The 22888-nt window shown below is 36.6% G+C and overlaps 7 protein-coding genes across 7 annotated transcripts; 1 reads left to right on the top strand and 6 right to left on the bottom strand.

The window, feature by feature from the left end:
- Positions 1–10: 10 nt before the first annotated feature.
- On the top strand, positions 11–2964 carry BX664DRAFT_344524 (uncharacterized protein; the record flags this gene model as incomplete). The annotated part of the gene is made up of 6 exons (XM_051547477.1): positions 11–319; positions 407–1655; positions 1721–1898; positions 1998–2136; positions 2166–2535; positions 2595–2964. Coding segments are annotated over 6 exons (2382 nt in total), but the record flags the coding sequence as incomplete, so codon positions are not given.
- Positions 2965–3454: 490 nt separating this feature from the next.
- BX664DRAFT_362907 (cytochrome P450) lies at positions 3455–5630 on the bottom strand (the record flags this gene model as incomplete). Its single annotated transcript, XM_051548345.1, has 10 exons — positions 3455–3701; positions 3795–3819; positions 3924–4119; positions 4219–4440; positions 4535–4799; positions 4900–5014; positions 5101–5160; positions 5244–5391; positions 5463–5525; positions 5609–5630. The coding sequence occupies 10 exons, from the start codon at positions 5628–5630 to the stop codon at positions 3516–3518; spliced, it is 1302 nt and encodes a 433-aa protein (XP_051395650.1). The 3' UTR covers positions 3455–3515.
- Positions 5631–6427: 797 nt separating this feature from the next.
- BX664DRAFT_52039 (cytochrome P450) lies at positions 6428–8099 on the bottom strand. The gene is made up of 6 exons (XM_051549614.1): positions 7889–8099; positions 7528–7792; positions 7193–7441; positions 6927–7122; positions 6732–6756; positions 6428–6647 (listed from the first exon to the last, which is right to left on the bottom strand). Exons 1-6 carry the CDS (start codon positions 7985–7987, stop codon positions 6462–6464), a joined length of 1020 nt encoding a protein of 339 aa, XP_051395649.1. The 5' UTR covers positions 7988–8099; the 3' UTR covers positions 6428–6461.
- Positions 8100–9350: 1251 nt separating this feature from the next.
- On the bottom strand, positions 9351–11274 carry BX664DRAFT_344510 (cytochrome P450). Its single transcript, XM_051547476.1, has 9 exons — positions 11126–11274; positions 10952–11031; positions 10769–10917; positions 10417–10681; positions 10084–10332; positions 9843–10011; positions 9683–9707; positions 9515–9598; positions 9351–9450 (listed from the first exon to the last, which is right to left on the bottom strand). The coding sequence occupies exons 1-9, from the start codon at positions 11194–11196 to the stop codon at positions 9412–9414; spliced, it is 1131 nt and encodes a 376-aa protein (XP_051395648.1). The 5' UTR covers positions 11197–11274; the 3' UTR covers positions 9351–9411.
- Positions 11275–12469: 1195 nt separating this feature from the next.
- Positions 12470–14552, bottom strand: BX664DRAFT_344506 (cytochrome P450; the record flags this gene model as incomplete). Its single annotated transcript, XM_051547475.1, has 8 exons — positions 14530–14552; positions 14401–14490; positions 14173–14313; positions 13801–14063; positions 13465–13729; positions 13136–13384; positions 12893–13059; positions 12470–12622 (listed from the first exon to the last, which is right to left on the bottom strand). Exons 3-8 carry the CDS (start codon positions 14291–14293, stop codon positions 12470–12472), a joined length of 1218 nt encoding a protein of 405 aa, XP_051395647.1. The 5' UTR covers positions 14294–14313; positions 14401–14490; positions 14530–14552.
- Positions 14553–15671: 1119 nt separating this feature from the next.
- Positions 15672–18026, bottom strand: BX664DRAFT_353963 (cytochrome P450; the record flags this gene model as incomplete). Its single annotated transcript, XM_051547718.1, has 9 exons — positions 15672–15857; positions 15931–15955; positions 16071–16266; positions 16342–16590; positions 16672–16933; positions 17071–17299; positions 17383–17530; positions 17622–17684; positions 17840–18026. The coding sequence occupies 9 exons, from the start codon at positions 18024–18026 to the stop codon at positions 15672–15674; spliced, it is 1545 nt and encodes a 514-aa protein (XP_051395646.1).
- Positions 18027–18795: 769 nt separating this feature from the next.
- BX664DRAFT_369770 (cytochrome P450) lies at positions 18796–22822 on the bottom strand (the record flags this gene model as incomplete). Its single annotated transcript, XM_051548624.1, has 14 exons — positions 18796–18981; positions 19076–19100; positions 19226–19421; positions 19490–19738; positions 19820–20084; positions 20183–20444; positions 20546–20693; positions 20778–20840; positions 20966–21139; positions 21610–21736; positions 21964–22110; positions 22212–22236; positions 22352–22547; positions 22624–22822. The coding sequence occupies 14 exons, from the start codon at positions 22820–22822 to the stop codon at positions 18796–18798; spliced, it is 2262 nt and encodes a 753-aa protein (XP_051395645.1).
- Positions 22823–22888: the final 66 nt, after the last annotated feature.

Raw genomic sequence — 22888 nt, 5'->3', positions numbered from 1 at the left:
ATTTCTAGCATATTTTATTCATGCTGATATTGATATGTACCATGAACAAACTGATACAGCTTGCCTTCCTCGTACATGGAATATATCTGATGATTTGGGACAGATCGAATACGTCTTTTCCGACAAGACGGGAACATTGACACAGAATGTGATGGAGTATCGCAAATGTACTATTGGTGGTATCGAATATGGGTTAGGCGAAACTGAAGCAACATATGGCTCTTATAAACGAGACAGTGGACATCAAGAAAACGATATCAATGGATCAATAGTGGAAAAAACAACAACCGTCGAAGAAATGGAGGAATACAAAAAAAATGTACGATTTGCAGGCCAAACTCTTCAAAAATCCCTATGTTGGCAACAATCCGACATTTATTGATCCAAAGATATTCCAAGATCTTAGCAAGGACAACGATCATCGATCTTCCACATTCATTTTTTCTCGACTTTGGCACTCTGTCACACTGCCATTGCCGAACGATCCGATAAGAATCAAGATAGCAGCAGTACCATTGAATACAAAGCACAAAGTCCAGATGAAGCAGCACTTGTGTCAACAGCTCGTGATATTGGGTTTACATTTCTTGGAAGGGAGGCTGATCTTCTCTCGGTGAATATTATGGGTGAAATCAAGACTTTTGACCTATTAAACGTTTTGGAATTCAATTCGACACGCAAACGAATGAGTGTGATTATTCGACCAAGGGATGGAAGCAACAGGATTGTGTTACTGTCCAAAGGTGCAGACTCGGTCATTTACGAACGATTATGTACCAATTTTGGTACTCAACATGATCTTGAATCAAAGCAACAAAATATACGCGATGATACATCAACTCATTTGGAAGGATTTGCTACTGAAGGATTACGGACTCTCTGTTTAGCTTATCGATTTATCGCGGCAAATGAATACGAGGAATGGAATAAACGATTTATGTCAGCCAGCTCAAGTATCTATGGTCGTGATGAAAAGGTTGATGAAGTATGTGAAGAAATTGAAAGTGATCTACTGTTGATGGGTGGAACAGCGATTGAAGATCGACTACAAGAAGGTGTACCTGAAACTATTGCATTGTTAGCTCAATCTGGAATCAAACTTTGGGTGCTTACAGGTGACAAGACAGAAACAGCCATCAATATTGGATATGCATGTAATTTGATCACTACCGATATGGAACTCCTGATTGTCAAGTCAAGTACACGCGAAGGAACATTGGAACGTATGAAAGAAGTCTTGGATCAAATCGACAGAGAAATTGGTGATGATACAAACAATGACAATGATGTTGGTGGTACTGGTAGTAGTGGTGATTGCAAACTTTTGGTCAAGATAGAAAGGCTCGTCGTCGATCCTCTCAACCAAGGAAATATCAACATAACCAACAACAACAACACAACAAAAGAAGAAGAAGAAGAGAATGATCAACAACGTCCTCATCATCAAAGGGTACAACAAGGACAAAGCGTCAAACGAGCATTGGTAATTGACGGAACGACTCTCAAATATGCTTTGGAACCCAAAAACAAGTATTATCTCCTACGCCTCGGCATGCAATGCGCTAGTGTGATCTGTTGTCGTGTAAGTCCTAAGCAAAAGGCTCAAGTGGTGACTTTGGTCAAACGTGGATTAGATGTGATGACATTAGCAATCGGTGATGGAGCTAATGATGTTTCGATGATTCAAGAAGCAAATGTTGTTGTGGTATCTCTGGTGTAGAAGGTCGACAAGCAGTTATGTCCTCTGATTATGCCATTGCTCAATTTCGGTATCTTCAAAAACTGCTTCTTGTCCATGGCCGGTGGTCTTACTTGCGTACGGCTGAAATGATCATGGGATTTTTCTTCAAAAATATCATTTGGACTTTTGTTTTACTTTGGTATCAAATCTTTTGTCAGTAAGTTTATATATCTATCTATATATATATATATATATAATATTATTTAAGGTGGATGGAAGGTAACCTTTTTTTTTTTTTTTTTTTTTTTTGAAATAGATTTACTGGAACAATGATGTTTGATTATGCTTTGGTGACACTCTACAACTTGATCTTCACTTCACTTCCGATTATATTCCTTGGCATTTGGGATCAGGATCTGAATGCTTCCACTTCATTGTTATATCCGGAATTATACGTATGGGATTGAGAGACGACAAATTTAAGACCGTTCGATTCTGGATGAATGTGATAGATTCGATATTCCAATCTTCAGTGTGCTTCTTCTTCCCTTACATGCTTCTTGTAGCTGGTGCTGTTGACCCATCTGGATATGATCAAAATGGCACATATGAAATAGGTACCATCATTGCCAGTTATGCGGTGATTGTTGCCAACTTATTTGTGGCTTTCTCTCTGTACAGTTATACTTGGATTCAACTCTTGATCATCTCTCTCTCCATTGCAGTCTACTATCTGTTTACAGCTGTTTACTCACAATTCATCAGCTTCAATTTCCGTGGACAGGTCAAATTATATGGGACGGGATTATATTGGCTTGTACTTTTATTGACCGTGGTTACCTGCTTTATTCCTCGTACTTGTGCAAAATTTATGGACATCAATATCGCCCTTACGATAATGATATTATTCGAGAACGCGAACTGATATTACACAATCGACGACATTTGGAACAACAAGAGGAAAAATCTTCAAAAGAAACTATTCAACCTTCTCTACCCACTGACAAAGATAAATCGACAACAACAACGCTTGGGCCAGATCCATTTTAATTTTTTTTTCCATTGTATTATGCCTCTCACTCTCATTTTGATTGTATATATACTCATCCCTATTTATTACTATTACTGTTATTATTGTTATAATTATTATTGTTATTATTATTTTATTATCTTTATTCTTTTTATATTGACTGATTGGGCGTATTTTTTTTTTTATTCTATGTATTCTCCAGCCTTCACACTTAATAAATAAAACGTCGTTCATTCTATCTACAGAAGTGATATATCTTTTTTTTTTTTTTTGATGAACTGGAAAGATAAAATGTTGAGCAAGATGGAACGAGCCTCATTAGCTATTACAACGTGATATTTCCAAAAACATGATTAAGATTTCCCAGATATGACATAAACGAGGCAATAAGGTTTAATCATTTGAAGATAATATGATACAAGGCATAACGATACGAAATGTCTTCTGCTTTTCAGTCATATATTTCAGTGTAGAGCAGATAGCCAGATATTACTGATAAAATAACAGAAATCATGAAATATCTACATATATGTCAGATACATATGGAAACAGGTGCACTGAATTTTTTTTTCCATGATGATAAATGATATCATATGCAATGTTGCCTTCAACAAGTGGATGATTCATTGATGATGATGTTTGAATGATTCAAATCAAGAGCATGATTATGAATGATTGGATCGTATTAATAAAATCCACTCATAAGTTAATTGTTCAGAAGAATGCACTAACAATATAATATGTAATATAGGGTAATAAAAAGGATCGATTTTTTATTTCATATATGAATTGAATAATAAGACTCTATTTCAAAGGGGAATCAACACGAGGAATAAATCTAACTTGATAAGGTTGGGGTAAAGTCACAAGACCAGCATCCAAAGCAGCATCCATATCAATAGGTACTTCTTTACCATCACCATCCAAAGGAGGTGCAATACTTGCGTTTGCGAAGATCCGAACGAAGATATGGAACATCTCTACCTCTGCCTATAGAATAATATCAGACGTTAGTGCTCTATTTCTTTTTGTATCTTAACTTCCTCCATTCATCGGTTCTTCTGTTGCACTTTTCTTTCTTACCAAATAAATACCAGGGCAAATACGTCTAAATTCAATAAATAGAAAGAGAAAATGGAAACAGGAATAGTAAGTATGGTATATTGCCTTATTTACTGAACCTTCTTTCTTATATCTTTTTTTTTTTTTTACCTTCCCCAGCCGAAGATGAAAAGGTCACGTTGATTGACATTGCCATTTGCCGAAGATGACATTGTTCGAGTGTTGTTCAAAAAGCGTTCAGGCTTGAAAGTTTCTGGATCAGGGTAGACGTCAGGATTCATATGCATGCCAATCATGTTGCTCACCAATACAGTGCCTTTGGGGAAAAAATAATCACGAACCACCACTATAAAAGGGAAAGAAAAAAAAGTGAGATTCACCGTGTATCATTCAAGACAAGTAAAACTACAAACCGTACAGTCATGATTAGATATGTGGGGTACACCAAAAGGAGTGGTGGATCTGTAACGCAGACATTCCTTTTGTACAGCAATGGTGTAAGGGATTTGTTCTCGTTCTTCAAAGGTAGGGAGGCGTCCATGGGTTTGAATAAAGGCATCGAGTTCTGCTTGTATTTTCTTTTGAACATCATGATGATGGGATAAAATGACGATCATCCAAGATAATGAAACGGAGCTAGTATCAGTACCACCACCAAGAAGATCAGCTGTGAATAATAACAAATAAATAAATAAAAAGAAAGAATGAGGATATATTGATCATTCGGCTAGGTTATAAACTAAATATCATGTTCAGCTTACATAAAATCACAAGGATATCACTGTCATCCAAACCTTGTTCTTCTTTGAGAGCCAAGAAAGTCTTGACCATTGAGTCTTTGTCACTTGAAGTAGCTTCATCAATCAATCGAGTAAAAAGTGGATTACGTACATTGGTAATAAAATCATTGTATTCTCGTTTCTTGCCCACAAGTACATCCATTGCAGATACAATAGGCACAAATTGACCAAGATCCCCTTCAGCACCAGCCATTTTCATTGCCGCATGTATGTATGACATGATATCCTTGACAAAGAAAAAAAAAAAAAAAAAAAAAAAAAAAGAGGTAAATGAAAGAGTGATCAAATGATTACGAGCATAAAAGTCAGTTTAACTGATATAATACCTTAAATTGCTGATCCTCCACAGAGTCGATACGAGTTGCAAAACAGGTTGTCAAAATAAAATTCATAGCAGCGTTTTGTAAATAGGGAGCAGGATCTACCTGACCATCAAGTTGACTTTGAGAGAGAAGTCGTTCCACCACGGTATCGGCTTCATACAAGAGGACATCTGTAAATTGATTAACACGTTGTGATGCTAGAACAGATAAGCAGCAGTTCTCGCTCGCTTCCACCGTTTATCAGCATTTGAGCACGCAACACCTCTAATAAGAGATAAGAAAAAAAAAAGTGAGAACAAAGGTGTAGCTTCAAAAGATTAGTCATATAACTGTTAAAACGTACTTACCTTCCACCAAGACTGTAATAAGTATGGAATGTATGAGGAGGTCGATCAGATGCCGCAATACCATGAGTCATGAAGATCTCTTGAGCAAGAACAGGATCGGATAACATGATCCAAGTTTGTACACCCATTTTTAATTGAAAAATAGAGCCTAATGGATAAGAATAAAAGTTTAGAAAAAAGATAATAGTATTAATGTCTTCTCTTAATAAAGTCATTTACCAAGTTCTTTGCTCCATTTTGCCGCGGTATTTCCAGGAAGTTTTCCAAGAGAAAGAAGATGTCCTATAAAAAAGTCGAAGTCGAAGGAGCATAATTTCAATTTCCGTGTTGCACAGACTCGTTTTTTTTTTTTTGGAGTTGTCAACCCGCTACCGAAAACAGGCCCATTGCGATCCAGGAGTAGGTATTTCTCTGTATCCACTACGTGTATCTACAGCCTTCTTTGAAGAAGACAAGTTAAAGTACACCAAGACTAGTTGCTACAACGGCGGCTGGCAGCAAGATGATTTGTCTTTTTTCAGATAGACCTTGCAGTCGCAGATTGTATTGGTTATTTTTGTAAATCAATCATATTTTGTGTCGACCGTGATGGGCGATGGATAAAAGAAAATAGGTGGAAAGAAAGAGGAAAAAAAAAAAGAATAAAAGGAAGAAGGAAAGAAAGATCAAAGTACTGTAATTTCTCACCTAATATTCCGTTGTCATTACGGTTACACACCAACTTTAAATTTATCGGTCATTCCTCTTTTGTAGCTTTGGTTGATATTTTATTCATCTGATGATGTTACTTGCATGATTGATTGGAAAGATGATGATGATCTATGCATGATCAATTTCCGTACGATTTAGTGTCGTGTTCTGTTTGTTTTTCCATTCACGGCAATTTGGCGTCATTCTTTGTCTGTTCAACTGAAAGGAGACCGTTTGATCTCCACTCTATTACATAGTTTTGATGGGACTTTTTTTTTTCAATAATAGGACAATTGAACTGGCAAATTCTTCCTCCAACGACAAATATTAAATTGACACCATCATCGTCATCCTTCGTCATCCATCATCCCATCATCCCATCATCCATTACCCTTCACTTGATTTCTTATGCAATGACTCTTAAAGTAGTATCATTAAGCGAACGCATATCAAAAAAATAAAATGTAACACACAAATACAAATAGGAAGTGGATTCTTTATTTCATTTGAATTTGAATGATAAACTATCTATTTTAAAGGGGAATCAGTGCGGGGGATAAATCGAACTTGATAAGGTTGAGGCAAAATCAGAGGGCCGATATTCACCGTTATATCCATATCAACAGCTACTTCCTTGCCATCATCATTCAAAGGAGCTGCGATAGTTGAGTTTGCGAGAATTCGAACAAAGATATGAAACATTTCTACTTCTGCCTATAAAATAATATCAGGTATTAGCGTCCTATTTCCTTTCCATACTAAATTTTCTGCATCTATCAGGTCTTTTGTTCTTCTTACCAAATGAATTCCAGGACAAAGACGTCTGAGTTCAATCAATGCAAGAGCACACAGAGAAAATCAAAACGTAAGTAATGAGTATGAAATGTTTCCATATCACCATCAATCATTGTCTAAAATATACGTTTCTCTCTCTCTCCCTCTCTCTCTTTTTTTTTTTTTTTTTTTTTTTTTTTTTTTTTTTTTTTTTTTTACCTTCCCCATCCAAATACGAAATGATCACGTTGATTGATATTGCCATTTGCCGAAGATGACATTGTTCGAGTGTTATTCAAAAAGCGTTCAGGTTTGAATGTTTCTGGATCGGAGTAAACCTTAGGATTCATATGCATGCCATTGACATTGCCTAACAATATAGTACCTTTGGGAATAAAATAATCACGAACCGCCACTATAAATAAAATAAGATCAGTAGGTAATACAGTTATTTCTTGTTCAGTAAATGTAACTACAAAGCATACCATCTCTACTTGCCATATGAGGAAAGCCAAAGAAGCCGATGGACTTGTAACGGATGCATTCCTTTTGTACAGCAATGGTGTAAGGGATTTGATCTCGCTCTTCAAAAGTAGAGAGACGATTATGTTTTCGGATAAAGGCATCGAGTTCTGCTTGTATTTTCTCTTGAACATCATGATGATGGGATAAAATGACGATCATCCATGACAACGTGGCAGCAGCAGTATCAGCTCCAGCACCAAGAAGGTCAGCTATATATAAAAAAAAAAAAAGAAAAAGGAAAAGAAAGTGAGAACCCTAGAATCATCAAGAAAGATAAGTGGAATATCCATCTTACACATAGTTACAATGATATCCTTGTCATCCAAACCATATTCTTCCTTGAGAGCCAGAAAAGATTTGATCATCGAGTCCTTGTCACTTGAAGCAGCTTCATCAATCAATCGGGTGAAAAGAGGATCACGGACCTTAGCAATAAAATTACTGTACTTCCGTTTCTTCCCCACAAGTATATCCAATACTGACATAATAGGGAAAAATTGACAGAGATCACCTTCAGGTCCAGCCATTTTCATGCTTGCATGCACATATGCCATAATATCCTTCATAAAAAGAAAAAAATTGAAATATAAGAGTGATGATGAGTAAAAAAGCGTAAACAAAGGTTAGGACATAGTTTAAGATAATAGTAATAATACCTTGAATAGCTGATCATCTGCAGAGTTGATACGAGTGGCGAAGCAGGTTGTCAAGATCACATTCATACCAGCATTTTGTAAACAAGGACTAGGATCCATTTGACCAAATAGTTCCGTACGAGATATCAGTTGTTCCACTAGAGCATCGGCTTCATACAAAGAACATCAGTAAATTGATTGACGCGTTGTGGTGCCAAAATAGATAATAAAGCAGCTCTTGTTCGTTTCCACCGTTTGTCAGCATTTGAGCAAATAACGCCCCTTATTAGGTAAATGACAGAAGAAGAAGAAGAAAAAAAAAAGAATCATTGTTAGCAAGAAATATTCAATACAATATCTCGGTCAAGTAAATAATAAAAAAAAGAAAAACATTACCTTCCATCATGACTGTAGTAGGTAAAATACGTGTAAGTAGGTCGGTCAGATTGTTGCAGTACCATGAGTCATGAAAATTTCTTGAGCAAGAATTGGATCAGATATCACGAACCAAGTTTGTACACCCATTTTCAATTGTACGATAGGCCCTAAAGAGAGAAAGAAGGAGAGAAAGAAAAAAAATAAAATAAAATCATTAATACGATGCTTGTCATTCAAGTCCATTAGTAAAAAACCACTTGCCAAGTTCTTTGTTCCATTTTGACACCATATACTTTGGAAGTTGGCCAAGAGAAAGAAGATGCCCTAAAATTTTTTAAGTGAGCTTTTATGTGGATGAAATAAATTCAATATCCGCACCTGGTCATGCATCATCCCTTTTCCTTTGTAACTAACCTACGATGGGCCATTGTGGTCTTGGACTAGGGATCTCTTTGAAACGTTGCTTGCAAATCATCTCTTTTTTGGGGATAAATAATGCAACACAATACGCGTTGCCAAGATAGTAGTAATAGCCAGGATGATTCGTCGTTTTTCGCCCAGAGTCGCTTTTGCATGCGTAGTTACTACCATTGTAAAATCAATCATGTTTTATCAATCAAATTGGATGAACCGATGTAAAAAAGCGAGATAAACAAAATAAGAGAGAAATAAAGCCTAAACCATCATTCCCGTTTATTTCTTCTGAGTATGCTGTCATGTGTTCCTTCAACCATGAATTTGCCGACTGTTCTTTTTTATGATCTTGTTGATTTATCTTTTTTTTTTTTTTCATCATGGAGGTCCCTTATCTACTAGATAATGTAGTGTTCTTGATTCGTGACTATGATGGCCGGTTAGTAAAATAATTGGTCATTTTCTAATCATGTTAGTTTAGAGATCATCCTGTTTTCTTTCTGGTTCACACCAAATTTGACGGTCAGTCGCCTCCTTAGAATCGCATGTTTGCAGGTGAACTCATGGAAGTAGTCAAGCAATCCTTAGGTAAGTCAAAAAAAAAAAAGAATTGGATAGAATTAATTATCTCCATCAGCTAACCTAGCCAACCATACATAGATATATCTACATACATGTATCAACAATAAAATATAACATAAAAACAAATAGGAAAAGACTTTTATTTCATTTGAATTGAATAATACGACTAACTATCTCAACGGGGAATCAACACGAGGGATAAATCGAACCTGATAAGGTTGGGGCATAATCAAAAGACCGGTATCCAAAACTGTATCCCATATCAATAGGTACTTCCTTGCCGTCGACATCCAAAGGAGGTGCAATACTTGCGTTTGCGAAGATCCGAACAAAGATATGGAACATCTCTACCTCAGCCTATAAAACAACATTAGACGTTAGTGCTCTATTTCTTTTTGTATCTTAACTTCCTCCATTCATCAGCTCTTTTGTTCTTCCTACCAAATAAATACCAGGGCAAACACGTCTATTTTCAGTCAATATAATCACACAAAGAAAGAAAGGATAGTCACTGATGAGTATGACGGTATTTCCGACCATCATGAACCATTTCTTTATATGTATTCATTTTACCTTCCCCAACCAAATATGAAATGATCACGTTGATTGACATCGCCATTTGCCGAAGATGTCATTGTTCGAGTGTTTGTTCAAAAAGCGTTCAGGTTTGAATGTTTCTGGATCAGGATATACGTCAGGATTCATGTGCATACCAATCGTGTTGGCAACCAATACAGTACCTTTGGCAATGAAATAATCGCGAACCATCACTATAAAATGAGAAAAAAAAAAGGTGAGATTTATCATGTACTATCAAAGACAAGTAAAGCTACAAACCATACAGTCACGACTGGCCATATGAGGCATAGCAAAGGAATTGACCGACTTGTAACGAATGCACTCCTTTTGGACAGCAATGGTATAAGGGATTTGATCTCGTTCTTCGAAGACAGGAAGACGCCCATGTGCTCGAATAAAAGTGTCAAGTTCTGCCTGTATCTTCTTTTGAACATCATCGTAATGGGAAAGAATGACGATCATCCAAGACATTGTGACAAAACTAGTATCTGTGCCACCACCAAGAAGATCAGCTAAAAAAAAAAAAAAAAAAAAAAAGAAATGAGACCTTCTGATCATCTAAGCAAATTGTACATTGAATGTCAAGGTCAGCTTACACATAATCACTATGATATCCTTGTCATTCAAGCCATATTCTTCTTTGAGAGCTACCAATGTCTTCATCATTGAATCTTTGCCACTTGATAGAGCTTCTTCAATCAACCTAACGAGTAGGGGATCACGGCACTTGCCAACATAGTCACTATACACTTTTTCCTTCCCCAGGATCACATCCAATGCAGACATAATAGGCAGAAACTGACCGAGGTCATTTTCGATTCCAACCATCTTCAAGCCTCCATGCATATGCTCCATGATATCCTTGATAAAAAAAGAAAAAAGAGAAACGAAAGACTAAGGGTGAGTAAAACGAGCGTAATTGATAATAAGTTCAGTTTAACATCATACCTTAAATAGCTGACTTTCCGGGGAGTTGATACGAGTAGCAAAACAAGTTGTTAAGATTACATTCATAGCAGCATTTTGTAAATAGGTGCTGGGATCCACTTGACCATAAAGTTGACTACGAGAAAGAAGTTGTTCCACTAGGATATCGGCTTCATACAGAAGAACATCGGTAAATTCATTGACACGTTGCGGTTGCCAGGATAGATAAAGCAGCAGTTCTTGCCCGTTGCCATCCTTTGCCAGCGTTTGAACAAATAATCCCTCTAACGGGTAGATGAGAAGAAAAAGTACAGGTTAGAATCGCTGAAGAGCTTAGTGTCTCCGCCAAAAAAATGTTACAATAGTAAACATTTTTACCTTCCACCGTGACTGTAGTAGTTAAAGAACCTATGAGAAAGTCTGTCCGACGTTGCAACACCATGAGTCATAAAGATTTCTTGAGCAAGTACAGGATCGGATATGAAGATTCCAAGTTTGCACACCCATTTTCAGTTGTATGATAGGCCCTAAAAGGAGAGAGAGAGAGGAGGAGAGAAACAGTAATACAGGAGTATTAGTACATATGTCTATCATTAGAGTCCATTAGTAAAATCACTTGCCGAGTTCTTTGTTCCATTTTGCCACTGTATATCCAGGACGTTGACCAAGAGAAAGAAGATTGCCCTAGCAAAAAAAAAAAAAAAAAAAAAAAAATGTTTTAATGTGGTAAACCTGTTGATTTCAGTATCCGCTGGTACTCAAGGCAGCCTTTTTTCCCCATACTGACCTACGAGGGGCCATCGTGGTCTAGGACTAGGGATCACTTTGAAGCGTTGCTTGTTAATCATCTCTTTTTTTGAGGATAAATAATGCGACACAATACGTGTTGCCAAGATAGTAGTAATGGCCAGGATGATTTGTCGTTTTTCCCTAGGAATTGCATTTGCGGATGTGGCTATTACCGTTGCAAAATCAATCATGTTGTATCAATCAATTTGGATGGATCGATGGAAGGAAAATGAGATGGAAAAAAAAAGAGAGAAAATAAGAGAACTAAATAATGTTTCCTTCTGAACACATATTGCTGTGCGTACCATCAGGTTGCCGTTTATTTTTCCTTTTATCCGTATCGCTTCGGTTCTTCACTATCATACATGCATACCATCTTGCTGACAGTATAATAGTACTGCTTTGGGAGGATGATGTGTGGTTAATAAAGCAATTGGTCATTTGATGATCATATCAGCTGGAGATCATCTTTTTTTTTTTTTCGTGTCAATCAAATTGCGATTCAAGTTTTATCTGTCGAATTGAATGCCTGGGAATGATATCAAGTTATGGAGTTATGCATAATTAGGCAAGATTTTTTTAAAAATTCTACAATGGGAAAGAACTGACCTGTTTCATCAGGATTTGTTGTCACGCAAGGTATGAACTTCATATCTTGACTATCCATCATCTTCGTTCATTTGTGTTCTTGTACCGGATGCGACGGCGTACTAGCTCTCAATTCAGTGCCTTTATGCAGACAAACGACATCATTATCATAGATATTATCAATACACGCTTCCTTCAGTTCAATCAGCAAACACACATGTAGATGTACACGTCTTATCAACAATATAAAGTGTGAGATATAAAGACAAAAAGAAGGAGTCCTTTATTTCATATAAACCGAATAATAAGATCTATTCTAAAGGGAATTCAGTACGAGGGATAAATCTAACTTGATAAGGGTGAGGGTAAATTGACAACTCCAGTATCTAACCCTACTTCCATGTCAATAGGTACTTCCTTTCCATCATCATCCAAAGGAGGTGCAATACTTGCGTTTGCGAAGATCCGAATAAAGATATGGAACATCTCTGCTTCTGCCTATAGAATAGTATCAGGTATCAGGTATTAGTGATTGGTTTTCATGCGGTAGGACGTTATGTCCACCAATGACGTTTTGTTGTCATTCTTTTTATTCTTACCAAATAAATACCAGGACAAGTGCGTCTAAAGTCAATCAATCCAAATATACATTGAGAAAGAAACCATTAGTGGTAAGTACAAAATGTTCTTCCTATTTCCATGCATCATCCCTCTTACACTTTTTTTTCTTTCTTGCTTACCTTCCCCATCCGAAGTTGAAATGATCACGTGATTGATATTGCCATTTGCCGCAGATGACATTGTTCGAATGTTGTTCAAAAAGCGTTCAGGCTTGAATATTTCTGGATCAGAATAGATATCGGAATTCATATGCATACCGAACATATTGCTAACCAACACAGAGCCTTTGGGAATAAAATAATCGCGAACCACCACTAGAAGTAAGAAAAGAAAAAAAAAAGGTGAGAATTGTCATCCATCATTCAAGATTAGTAAAACCACAAACCGTACAATCATTATTAGCCACGTGAGGTATACCAAAGGAAGTGGTGGGCTTGTAACGCATGCATTCCTTTTGCACGGCAATAATATACGGAATTTGATCTCGCTCTTCAAAGGTAGGGAGACGACCATGTGTTTGAATAAAGGCATCGAGTTCCAATTGTATCTTTTTCTGAACATCGTGATGATGGGATAGAATGACGATCATCCAAGAAAATGTAGCAGTACTAGTATCAGTACCGGCACCAAAAAGGTCGGCTATATAAAAAAAAAAGAGAGAGATGAGAATCTTTTGATGATCCAGCTCCGGTATAGCTTTAATGCAATGTTCATCTTACACGTTATCACAATGATATCTTCGTCATCCAAACCATTTTCTTTCTTGAGAGCCACTAATGTCTTCACCATTGGGTCTTTGTCACTGCACAAGGCTTTTTCAATCAACTGAGTAAAGAGAGGATCACTGAAATTCGCAATATGGTCACGATACATTCGTTTCTTTCCTAGAAGTACATCCAATGCAGAGATATAGGGCAAAAACTGATAAAGGTCACCGTTAGCTCCAGCCAATTTCAAGGCTACAAGAGTATTTTCCCTGATATCCTTATATATAAAGGGAGATGAAGAGTGAGGATGAGTAAACAAGCGATGATGGAAGATTTACTTAACAGTACCTTGAAGTGTTGGTTTTCCACAGAGTTGAAACGAGTCGCAAAGCACGCTGTTAAAATAAAATTCATGAAAGCTTTCTGTAAATAAGGAGTAGGATCCACCTGACTATCAAGTTGACAAAGAAGGAGAAGTTGTTTCACCAGGATATCAGCTTCGTGCATAATAATGTCCATAAATTCATTGACGCGCTGTGGTGCTAGGATGAATGAAGCAGCAGCTCTTGATCGTTTCCATCGTTTGTTTGCATCAGAACAAATAATTCCCCCTAACAATTAGATAAAAAAAATTGATGTCAGAACAAAGAAGTAGTGGTCAAAACCTATCATTAAATAACTGCCAAACTGCTACAGCAACAAGCTCATTTTACCTTTTACCATGGCTATAATATGTAAGGAATGTTTGTGAAGGTCTGTCAGAAGTTGCAACACCATGAGTCGTGAAGATTTCTTGAGCAAGCGCAGGATCAGATATGAAGAACCAAGTTTGAACTCCCATTTTCAGCCGAATGATAGGCCCTGATCGAGAGAAAGAAAAAAAAAAAAATAATTGCAAGGCTATTAACATGACAGGTAATTCAATTTCTGTTATTAAAAGTCACTTACCAAGTTCTTGCTCCATTTTGCTAGAGTATATCCAGGAAGTCGGCCAAGAGAAAGAAGATGTCCTGTAGAAAGAAAGAAAGAAAGAAAGAAGCTGAAAGAAACGAAGAAAAGAAAAGAAAGAAAGAAAAGAGAAAGAAAGAAAGAAAGAAAGAAAAAGAAAGAAAAAAAAAAAAAAAAAAAAAAAAAAAAAAAAAAAAAAAAAAAAAAAAAAAAAAAAAAAGAAAGAAAAGAAACAAAAAATAGTGAGTGTTCCATTTGGTTGAATTCGGTGATTTCAATATCCGCGCTCTCTCAGGCACCCACCACCATTTCCTCATCTACTGACCTACGATGGGCCATTGTTGCCTAGGAGTGGGGACCTCTTTGAAACGTTGCTTATGAATCAGCTCTTTCTTTGAGAAAAACAAACAATGCAACCCCAATACTGGCTGAAATGATAGCAGCTATGGCCAAGATGATCTGTCGTTTTTCGCCTTGAGCCGCTTTTGCGGGTGTTGTCGCTATCGATGTAAAATCAATCATGTCGTATCAATCAAGCTGGATGAACCGATGAAAGAAAAGGAGATTAATAAAAAAAAAATGAATAAATAGATAAAGACTAACCAAGCCTCTTACCGAATATATGTTATCATGTGTACCATCAACCTTGATTTTGCCGTTTATTTGTGCTGTTATTCATGTTGCTTCAGTTCTTCATTATCATACCGACATCCCGTCTTACTGGTAGTATAACAGTATTGCTTTGGGAAGGTGATGAACAGTTAATAAAGCAATTAGTCATTTTATGATCATACCAACTGGGGATCATCCTTCCTTTTTTTTTTTTTTTTTATGTGCCAACCTAATTGGGAGTAAAGTTTTATCTATGGTGTCGTATACCCGGGTACGATACCAAGTTATAGAGTTAGACATCATTTGGGAAGAATTAAAAAAAAATTACAATGGGAAAAGATGTAAATTCTTTCATCAGGATTGTTATTTGATTGTTACCATGCTGTTTTTAGTATGAATATCTTCTGTACTAATTATCCATCTTCGTCGTTCATTTGTGCTTTTGTATTTGATGTGACAAAATACCACATCTTAATTCAGTACCCTTTATGTAGAGTAACGACATCACTATCATATCACTATCATAGATACCATCCATGCGTTCCTCTCTCAATTCAACCTGCAGATACACACACATTTTGTTACCAATATAAAATATAACACAAAACCAAATAGGAAGTGATACTTTTATTCCATTTCAATTTAAATAAGAAGTCTATCTACTCCAAAGGGGAAGCACTACGAGAGATAAATCGCACCTGATACGGTTGGGGTAAATAGAAAATACCAGTATCCAAAATTGCATCCATACCAATAGCTACTTCCTTGCCGTCACCATCCAACGGGGCCGCAATACTTGCATTTGCGAAGATGCGAATAAAGATATGGTACATCTCTACCTCTGCCTATGAACACTACCCTTTGTTAGACACTAGAGTTTCTGCAATCATCGGTTAAACTGCTATATTTTCTCCTTACCAGATATATTCCAGGACAAATGCGTCTAAGTTCAACCAATACAAGAGTACACAGAGGAATACAAAGCATGAGTAACGAGTAGGAAATGTTCCCATGTCATCATCGATCACGTTTAGCTTCAATTTTTTTTTTTTTTTTACCTTCCCCATCCGAAGATGAAATGATCACGTTGATTGATATTGCCGTTTGCCGAAGATGACATCGTTCGAGTGTTGTTCAAAAAGCGTTCAGGCTTGAATATTTCTGGATCAGAATAGATATCGGGATTCATATGCATACCGAACATGTTGCTAACCAATACAGTACCTTTGGGAATAAAATAATCGCGAACCACCACTAGAAGTAACAAAAGAAAAAAAAAGGTGAGAATTGTCATACATCATTCAAGATTAGTAAAACCACAAACCGTACAATCATTGTTAGCCACGTGAGGTATACCAAAGGAAGAGATAGGTCTGTAACGGATGCATTCCTTTTGCACGGCAATAATATAAGGGACTTGATCTCGCTCTTCAAAGGTAGGGAGACGACCATGTGTTTGAATAAAGGCATCGAGTTCCAATTGTATCTTCCTCTGAACGTCATAATGATGGGAAAGGATTAGAATCATCCAATACAATAGAGTTGAGCTAGTTTCAGTACCACCGCCAAGAAGGTCAGCTATATAAAAAAAAAGAAGAGGACGTGAGGATGTTCTAGCCATTCGGCTGTGCTTCAAAATAAATATAACGTTCAGCTTACACATAATCACAATGATATTTTTGTCGTCCAAACCATGTTCTTCCTTGAGAGCCAGGAAAGACTTGATCATCGAATCTTTGTCACTAGAAGCAGCTTCATCAACCAATCGAGTAAAAAGAGGGTCACGAACCTTGGCAATAAAGTCCCTATATATTCGTTTCTTCCCCAGGAGTACATCTAATACAGACATAATAGGAAAAAACCGATAAAGATCGCTTTCTCCGGATATCTTCATGCCACCGTGCATATATCCTAAGACATCCTTCCGCAAAAAAAAAAAAAAAAAAAAAAAAAAAAGAAAGAGAAATGAAAGAGTGAGGGTGAGTAAACAAGCATAACTGATAATAGATATAATTTAACATTGTACTTTGAATAGTTGGTCATCCACAGAGTTGATACGAGTTGCAAACAAGTTGTCAAGATCACATTCATAGCAGCATTTTGAACATAAGGAGCAGGATCTACTTGACCATCCAGTAGACTACGAGAAAGAAGTTGTTTCACCAGGATATTGGCTTCGTTCATAAGAACATTGGTGAATTGATTGACGCGTTGTGGTGCCAGGACTGATAAAGCAGCGGTTCTTGCTCGTTTCCACCCTTTGTTTGCATCAGAACAAGCAACCCCCCTAACAAAGTAAATGAGAGAAAATTAATGATAAAGTCAGAACAAATAGTATTAACATGCTATTCAAATAGTTGCTAAATTTACCTTCCACCATGACTATAATAGTCAAAGAATGTATGAAACGATCTGTCAGATGTTGCAACACCATGAGTCATGAAGATTTCTTGAGCAAGAACAGGATCTGAAATCGCGAACCAAGTTTGTACTCCCATTTTCAATTGAATTATATGTCCTAATATGGAGAAAAAAAAAGAAAGAAAAACAAATAAAACAAGATCATTAATATGATATGTAATTCGATTATGTTATTAAAAGTCACTTACCAAGTTCTTTGCTCCATTTTGCCACAGTATATCCAGGAAGTTGACCAAGAGAAAGTAGATGTCCTGTAAAAAAAAAAAAAAAAAAAAAAAAAAAAAAGAGGAAAAAAAGAAGAGAAAAAGGAAAAAAAAAAAGCGAATGTTTAATGAGGTGAATCTGATGATTTCAATATCCGCGCCCTCTCAGGCACCATCACCTTTTTTTTTTTTTTCCTTCTGACCTACAATGGGCCATCGTTGCTTAGGAGTGGGGATATCTTTGAAACGATTCTTGTCAATCACGTTTTTCCTTGAAGTAGAGAAGTAGTATAACCCAGTACTCGTTGCCATGATAGTGGTCATGACCAAAATAATTTGTCGTTTTTCTCCTAGAGGTACTTTTGATGTTATCGCTGTAAAATCAATCATATATCGGTCCCAAATCCGGAGTGAGTCAACGAAAGAAAAGAAGAGAAAGAAAAAAAAAGAAGAAAAAAAAAAAGAGAAATAAAGACTAAATCATCTTTGCCTTTGTATATAAGGTATCATGTATTTTCCACCATCTTTGAGTTCTCCCGGTTGTTCTTCTTCGGCTTTTTTGATTACAAGTCTGGTGATAATGTAGTAAATAGCATTGATTTGCCATGATCGTAATTGTTTTGTAATGTGAATGGAGAAATTGCAATCGTACCTGTCTAGTATCATCCTCTCTCTCTGTTTTTATTTTTATTTTCCAGACCCATCAACTTGGATTTCGGTTTTATCTACATATTTGAATGTCCATAGATGATCTCATTTCGAGAAGGCAGACATCATTGGAAAGAAAACAAAAAAAAAAGGAATCATCATTGGTTCATCATTCCTTTTTCTTTCTTTTTATGGCAATTGAATATTGGGTGGGAATATCATCTCTTCTCAGTATTTGATTTTACTTCGGCAGGGTCAAATTAGATTTTTGATGGCATCATCTTCATCAACGGTATGATTATTCGTTAGCATCATTGAGTTTGACGTAATGTACCATGTTCTTTGTATTCTGTACTTAAAAGTCGAGCATCATAATAATGTCATTGGCCTGTAATCAAGATGCCCGATCTATCAAATCCACAAGTACAAATGCAAGCACGATATTAAGTACAATATAAAAGATAAATAGGAGCTGTTTCTTTATTTCGTATAAACCAAATAATAAAACTATCTATTTCAACGGGGAAACACTACGAGGGATAAATCGCACCTGATAAGGTTGGGGTAAATAGGAAACACCAGTATCCAAAATTGCATCCATATCAATAGGTACTTCCTTGCCGCCACCATCCAAAGGTGCCGCAATACTTGCATTTGCGAAGATCCGAACAAAGATATGGAAAATTTCTACTTCTGCCTATAAAATAATATCAGACGTTAGTGCTGCATTTCTGTTTTGTATCTTGATTTCCTCCATTCATCGATTCTTCAGTTGTTCTTTTTTTTCATACCAAATAAATACCAGGACAAATACGTCTAAATTCAGTAAATATAAAGAGAATGAAAACAGGAGCAGTAAGTATGGTATATTGCCTTATTTACTGAACCTTCTTTCTTATATCTTTTTTTTTTCTTTTTTTTTTCTTTTTTTTTTTTTTTACCTTCCCCAACCGAAGATGAAAAGATCACGTTGATTGACATTGCCATTTGCCGAAGATGACATTGTTCGAGTGTTGTTCAAAAAGCGTTCAGGCTTGAAAGTTTCTGGATCGGGATAAATATCAGGATCCATGTGCAATCCAATCATGTTGGTTTCCAATACAGTGCCTTTGGGAATAAAATAATCACGGACCACCACTATTCATAAGAGAAAGAAGTAAGATTTATCTTATATCGTTCAATACAAGTAAAACTACAAACCATACAGTCACGACTAGCAACATGAGGCAGATGAAAGGTTATTAGGGGCTTGTAACGCATACATTCCTTTTGCACAGCAATAAGATAAGGGACTTGATCTCGTTCTTCAAAGGTAGGAATGCGGCCATGTATTTGAGTAAAGGCATCGAGTTCTGCTTGTATCTTCTTCTGGACATCAGGATGGTGGGATAAAATGACAATCATCCAAGATATCGAAACAGAGCTAGTATCGCTACCACCGCCAAAAAGGTCACCTAAGTAATAAAAAAAAAAGGTCAGCCAAGATCTTCTGAACATCCAGTCATGACATAAAGTAAACTTAATTTTCATCTTACACATAACCACAAGGACATCCTCATCATCCAAATCATGTTCATCCTTGAGAGCCATCAAAGTCTTGACCATCGAATCTTTGTCACTTGACAAGGCGTCTTTGATCAACCGAGTGAAAAGAGGATCACTGGAGTTCGCAATAAAATCACGATACATTCTTTTCTTCCCAAGAAGCACTTCCAAAGCAGATATATACGGAAAAAACTGATAAAGATCGCCTTCAGTCCCTGCTAATTTCAGGCCGGCAATTGCATGTTCCCTGATATTCTTCATAAAAAAAAAAAGAAGAAAGGAGAGATGAAAAAGTGAGGGTGAGTAAGCAAGCAAGCGTTGGGAGGTAGTAGATTTACTTATGATAATAATACCTTGAATCGTTGATCTTCCACGGAGTTGATACGAGTGGCAAAGCAAGTTGTCAAAATAAAATTCATGGCAGCGTTTTGCACATAGGGAGCAGGATCCACTTGACCATCAGCTTGACTACGAGAGACTAGTTGTTCCACCAGAGCATCGGCTTCATACATAAGAACACCGGTAAATTCATTGACGCGTTGTGGTGATAGGATGGACAAAGCGGCAGCTCTTGCTTGTTTCCACCGTTTGTCCGCATCAGAACAAGTAATTCCCCTAGCAATTAGATAAAAAAAAGTCAGAACAAAGAAGTAGTAACAAGGTCAAAGAAGTAGTAACAAGGTCAGAAAACCGCTACGGCAACAAACTCATTTTACCTTTTACCGTGGCTATAATAGGTAAGGAATGTATGTGAGGGTCGGTCAGATGTTGCAACACCATGAATCATGAAGATTTCTTGAGCAAGTGCAGGATCAGATATCACGAACCAAGTTTGTACACCCATTTTCAGCTGAATGATAGGTCCTAGTAGAGAGGAAAAGAAAGAAAAATAAAGCAAGGCCATTAGCATAATATTTAATTCTATTCTGTTATTAAAAAAACATTTACCAAGTTCCTTACTCCATTTTGCCACGGTATATCCAGGATGTTGGCCAAGAGAAAGAAGGTGTCCTGTAGAAAGAAAAGAAAAGAAAAAAAGAATAGAAAAGAAGAAAAAGTGGATATTTAATGTGGTGAATTTTCTGGTGATTTCAATATCCGCGTCCTATTAGGCACCATCACTTCCCGTTACTGACCTACAATGGGCCATTGTTGCCTAGGAGTGGGGATGTCCTTGAAACGCTGCTTGCTAGTCATATCTTTCTTTGCGAAAAACAGATAACGCAACCCAATACTCGCTGAGATGATAGTAGCTATGGCCAAGATGATTTGTCTTTTATCACCAAGAGTTGCTTTTGCCGATGTGGTTGCTATCGTTGTAAAATCAATCATACGCTGTTATTCAAGCTGGGCCAATAGATGTAAAAAAAAAAAAAAAAAAAAAAAAAAAAAAAAAAAAAAAAAAAAAAAAAAAAGAGAAATAAGCCCTAAATCATCTTTTATTCTGAAAATATGTTATCATGTGTACCATCTACTTTGAGAAGTCCCGTATATTTTTCCCTTTATTCTTATCGCTTCGGCTTTTCATAATCATATCGGCGCACCACCTTGTTGATAATATAATACTGTAATATTGCTTTAAGAAAACGATTCAGAGTTAATAAAACGATTGGCCATTTTATGGTCATGCCAATTGGAGATCATCCTTTTTTTTTTTTTTATGTCAATCATATTGGGCTTTGTCTATTGAATCAAATACCTGGGTACGGCATCAAGTTTTGGAGTTAGGCATATAGGCAAGGCTTTTAAAAAAAAATTGTATAATAGGAAAAAATTTAACCTGTTTCATCAGGATTTGTTGTCATGCAAAATATGAACTTCATGTTTTCGCTATTATCGTCATCGTCGTCTATCTGTATTTTTTGCATTACATGCGATGGCATGGCAAGTCTCAATTCGGTATCCTTCTGTAGAGTAAATATCATTGTCATAGATATCATCAATGCGCTCGTCTCTCAAATCAATCGGCAAAACACACACATATGTAAGTATACACGTCTTAACAACAAAAGATGGACGATGATCAATAAAATGTAACATATAAAGACAAAAGGGAAAAGACCTTTATTTCGTATAAACTAAGCAATAACATTATCTATTCTAAAGGGGAATCAACACGAGGGATAAATCTAACCTGATAAGGGTGAGGCAAATTGACACCTCCAGTATCTAACCCCACTTCCATATCAATAGGTACTTCCTTGCTATCGCCATCCAAAGAAGGTACAATACTTGCGTTTGCGAAGATCCGAATAAAAATATGGAACATCTCTGCTTCTGCCTATAGAATAGTATCAGGTATCAGGTATTAGTGATTGGTTTTCATGCGGTAGGACGTTATGTCCACCAATGACGTTTTGTTGTCATTCTTTTTATTCTTACCAAATAAATACCAGGACAAGTGCGTCTAAAGTCAATCAATCCAAATATACATTGAGAAAGAAAACATTAGTAGTAAGTACGAAATGTTCTCCCCATTTCCATGAATCATCCCTCTTACACTTTTTTTCTTTCTTTCTTACCTTCCCCATCCGAAGTTGAAATGATCACGTTGATTGACATTGCCATTTGCCGCCGATGACATTGTTCGAATGTTGTTCAGAAAGCGTTCAGGCTTGAATATTTCTGGATCAGAATAGATATCGGAATTCATATGCATACCGAACATATTACTAACTAATACAGAGCCTTTGGGGAAAAAATAATCGCGAACCACCACTAGAAGTAAGAAAAAAAAAAAAAAAGGTGAGGATTGTCATGCATCATTCAAGGTTAGTAAAAGCACAAACCGTACAATCATTATTAGCCACGTGAGGTATACCAAAGGAAGTGGTGGGCTTGTAACGCATGCATTCCTTTTGCACGGCAATAATATAAGGGACTTGATCTCGCTCTTCGAAGGTAGGGAGACGACCATGTGCTTGAATAAAGGCATCGAGTTCCAATTGTATCTTCTTCTGAACATCATAATGATGGGATAGAATGACAATCATCCAAGAAAATGTAGCAGTACTAGTATCAGTACTGGCACCAAAAAGGTCGGCTATATATATATATAT

Source organism: Halteromyces radiatus, assembly GCF_025201355.1.
Source record: "Halteromyces radiatus strain CBS 162.75 chromosome Unknown BX664scaffold_14, whole genome shotgun sequence".
Lineage (NCBI taxonomy): Eukaryota > Fungi > Mucoromycota > Mucoromycetes > Mucorales > Cunninghamellaceae > Halteromyces > Halteromyces radiatus.
The sequence above is the reverse complement of the archived record's forward strand: the minus strand, read 5'-3'. Positions and strand labels throughout refer to the sequence as shown.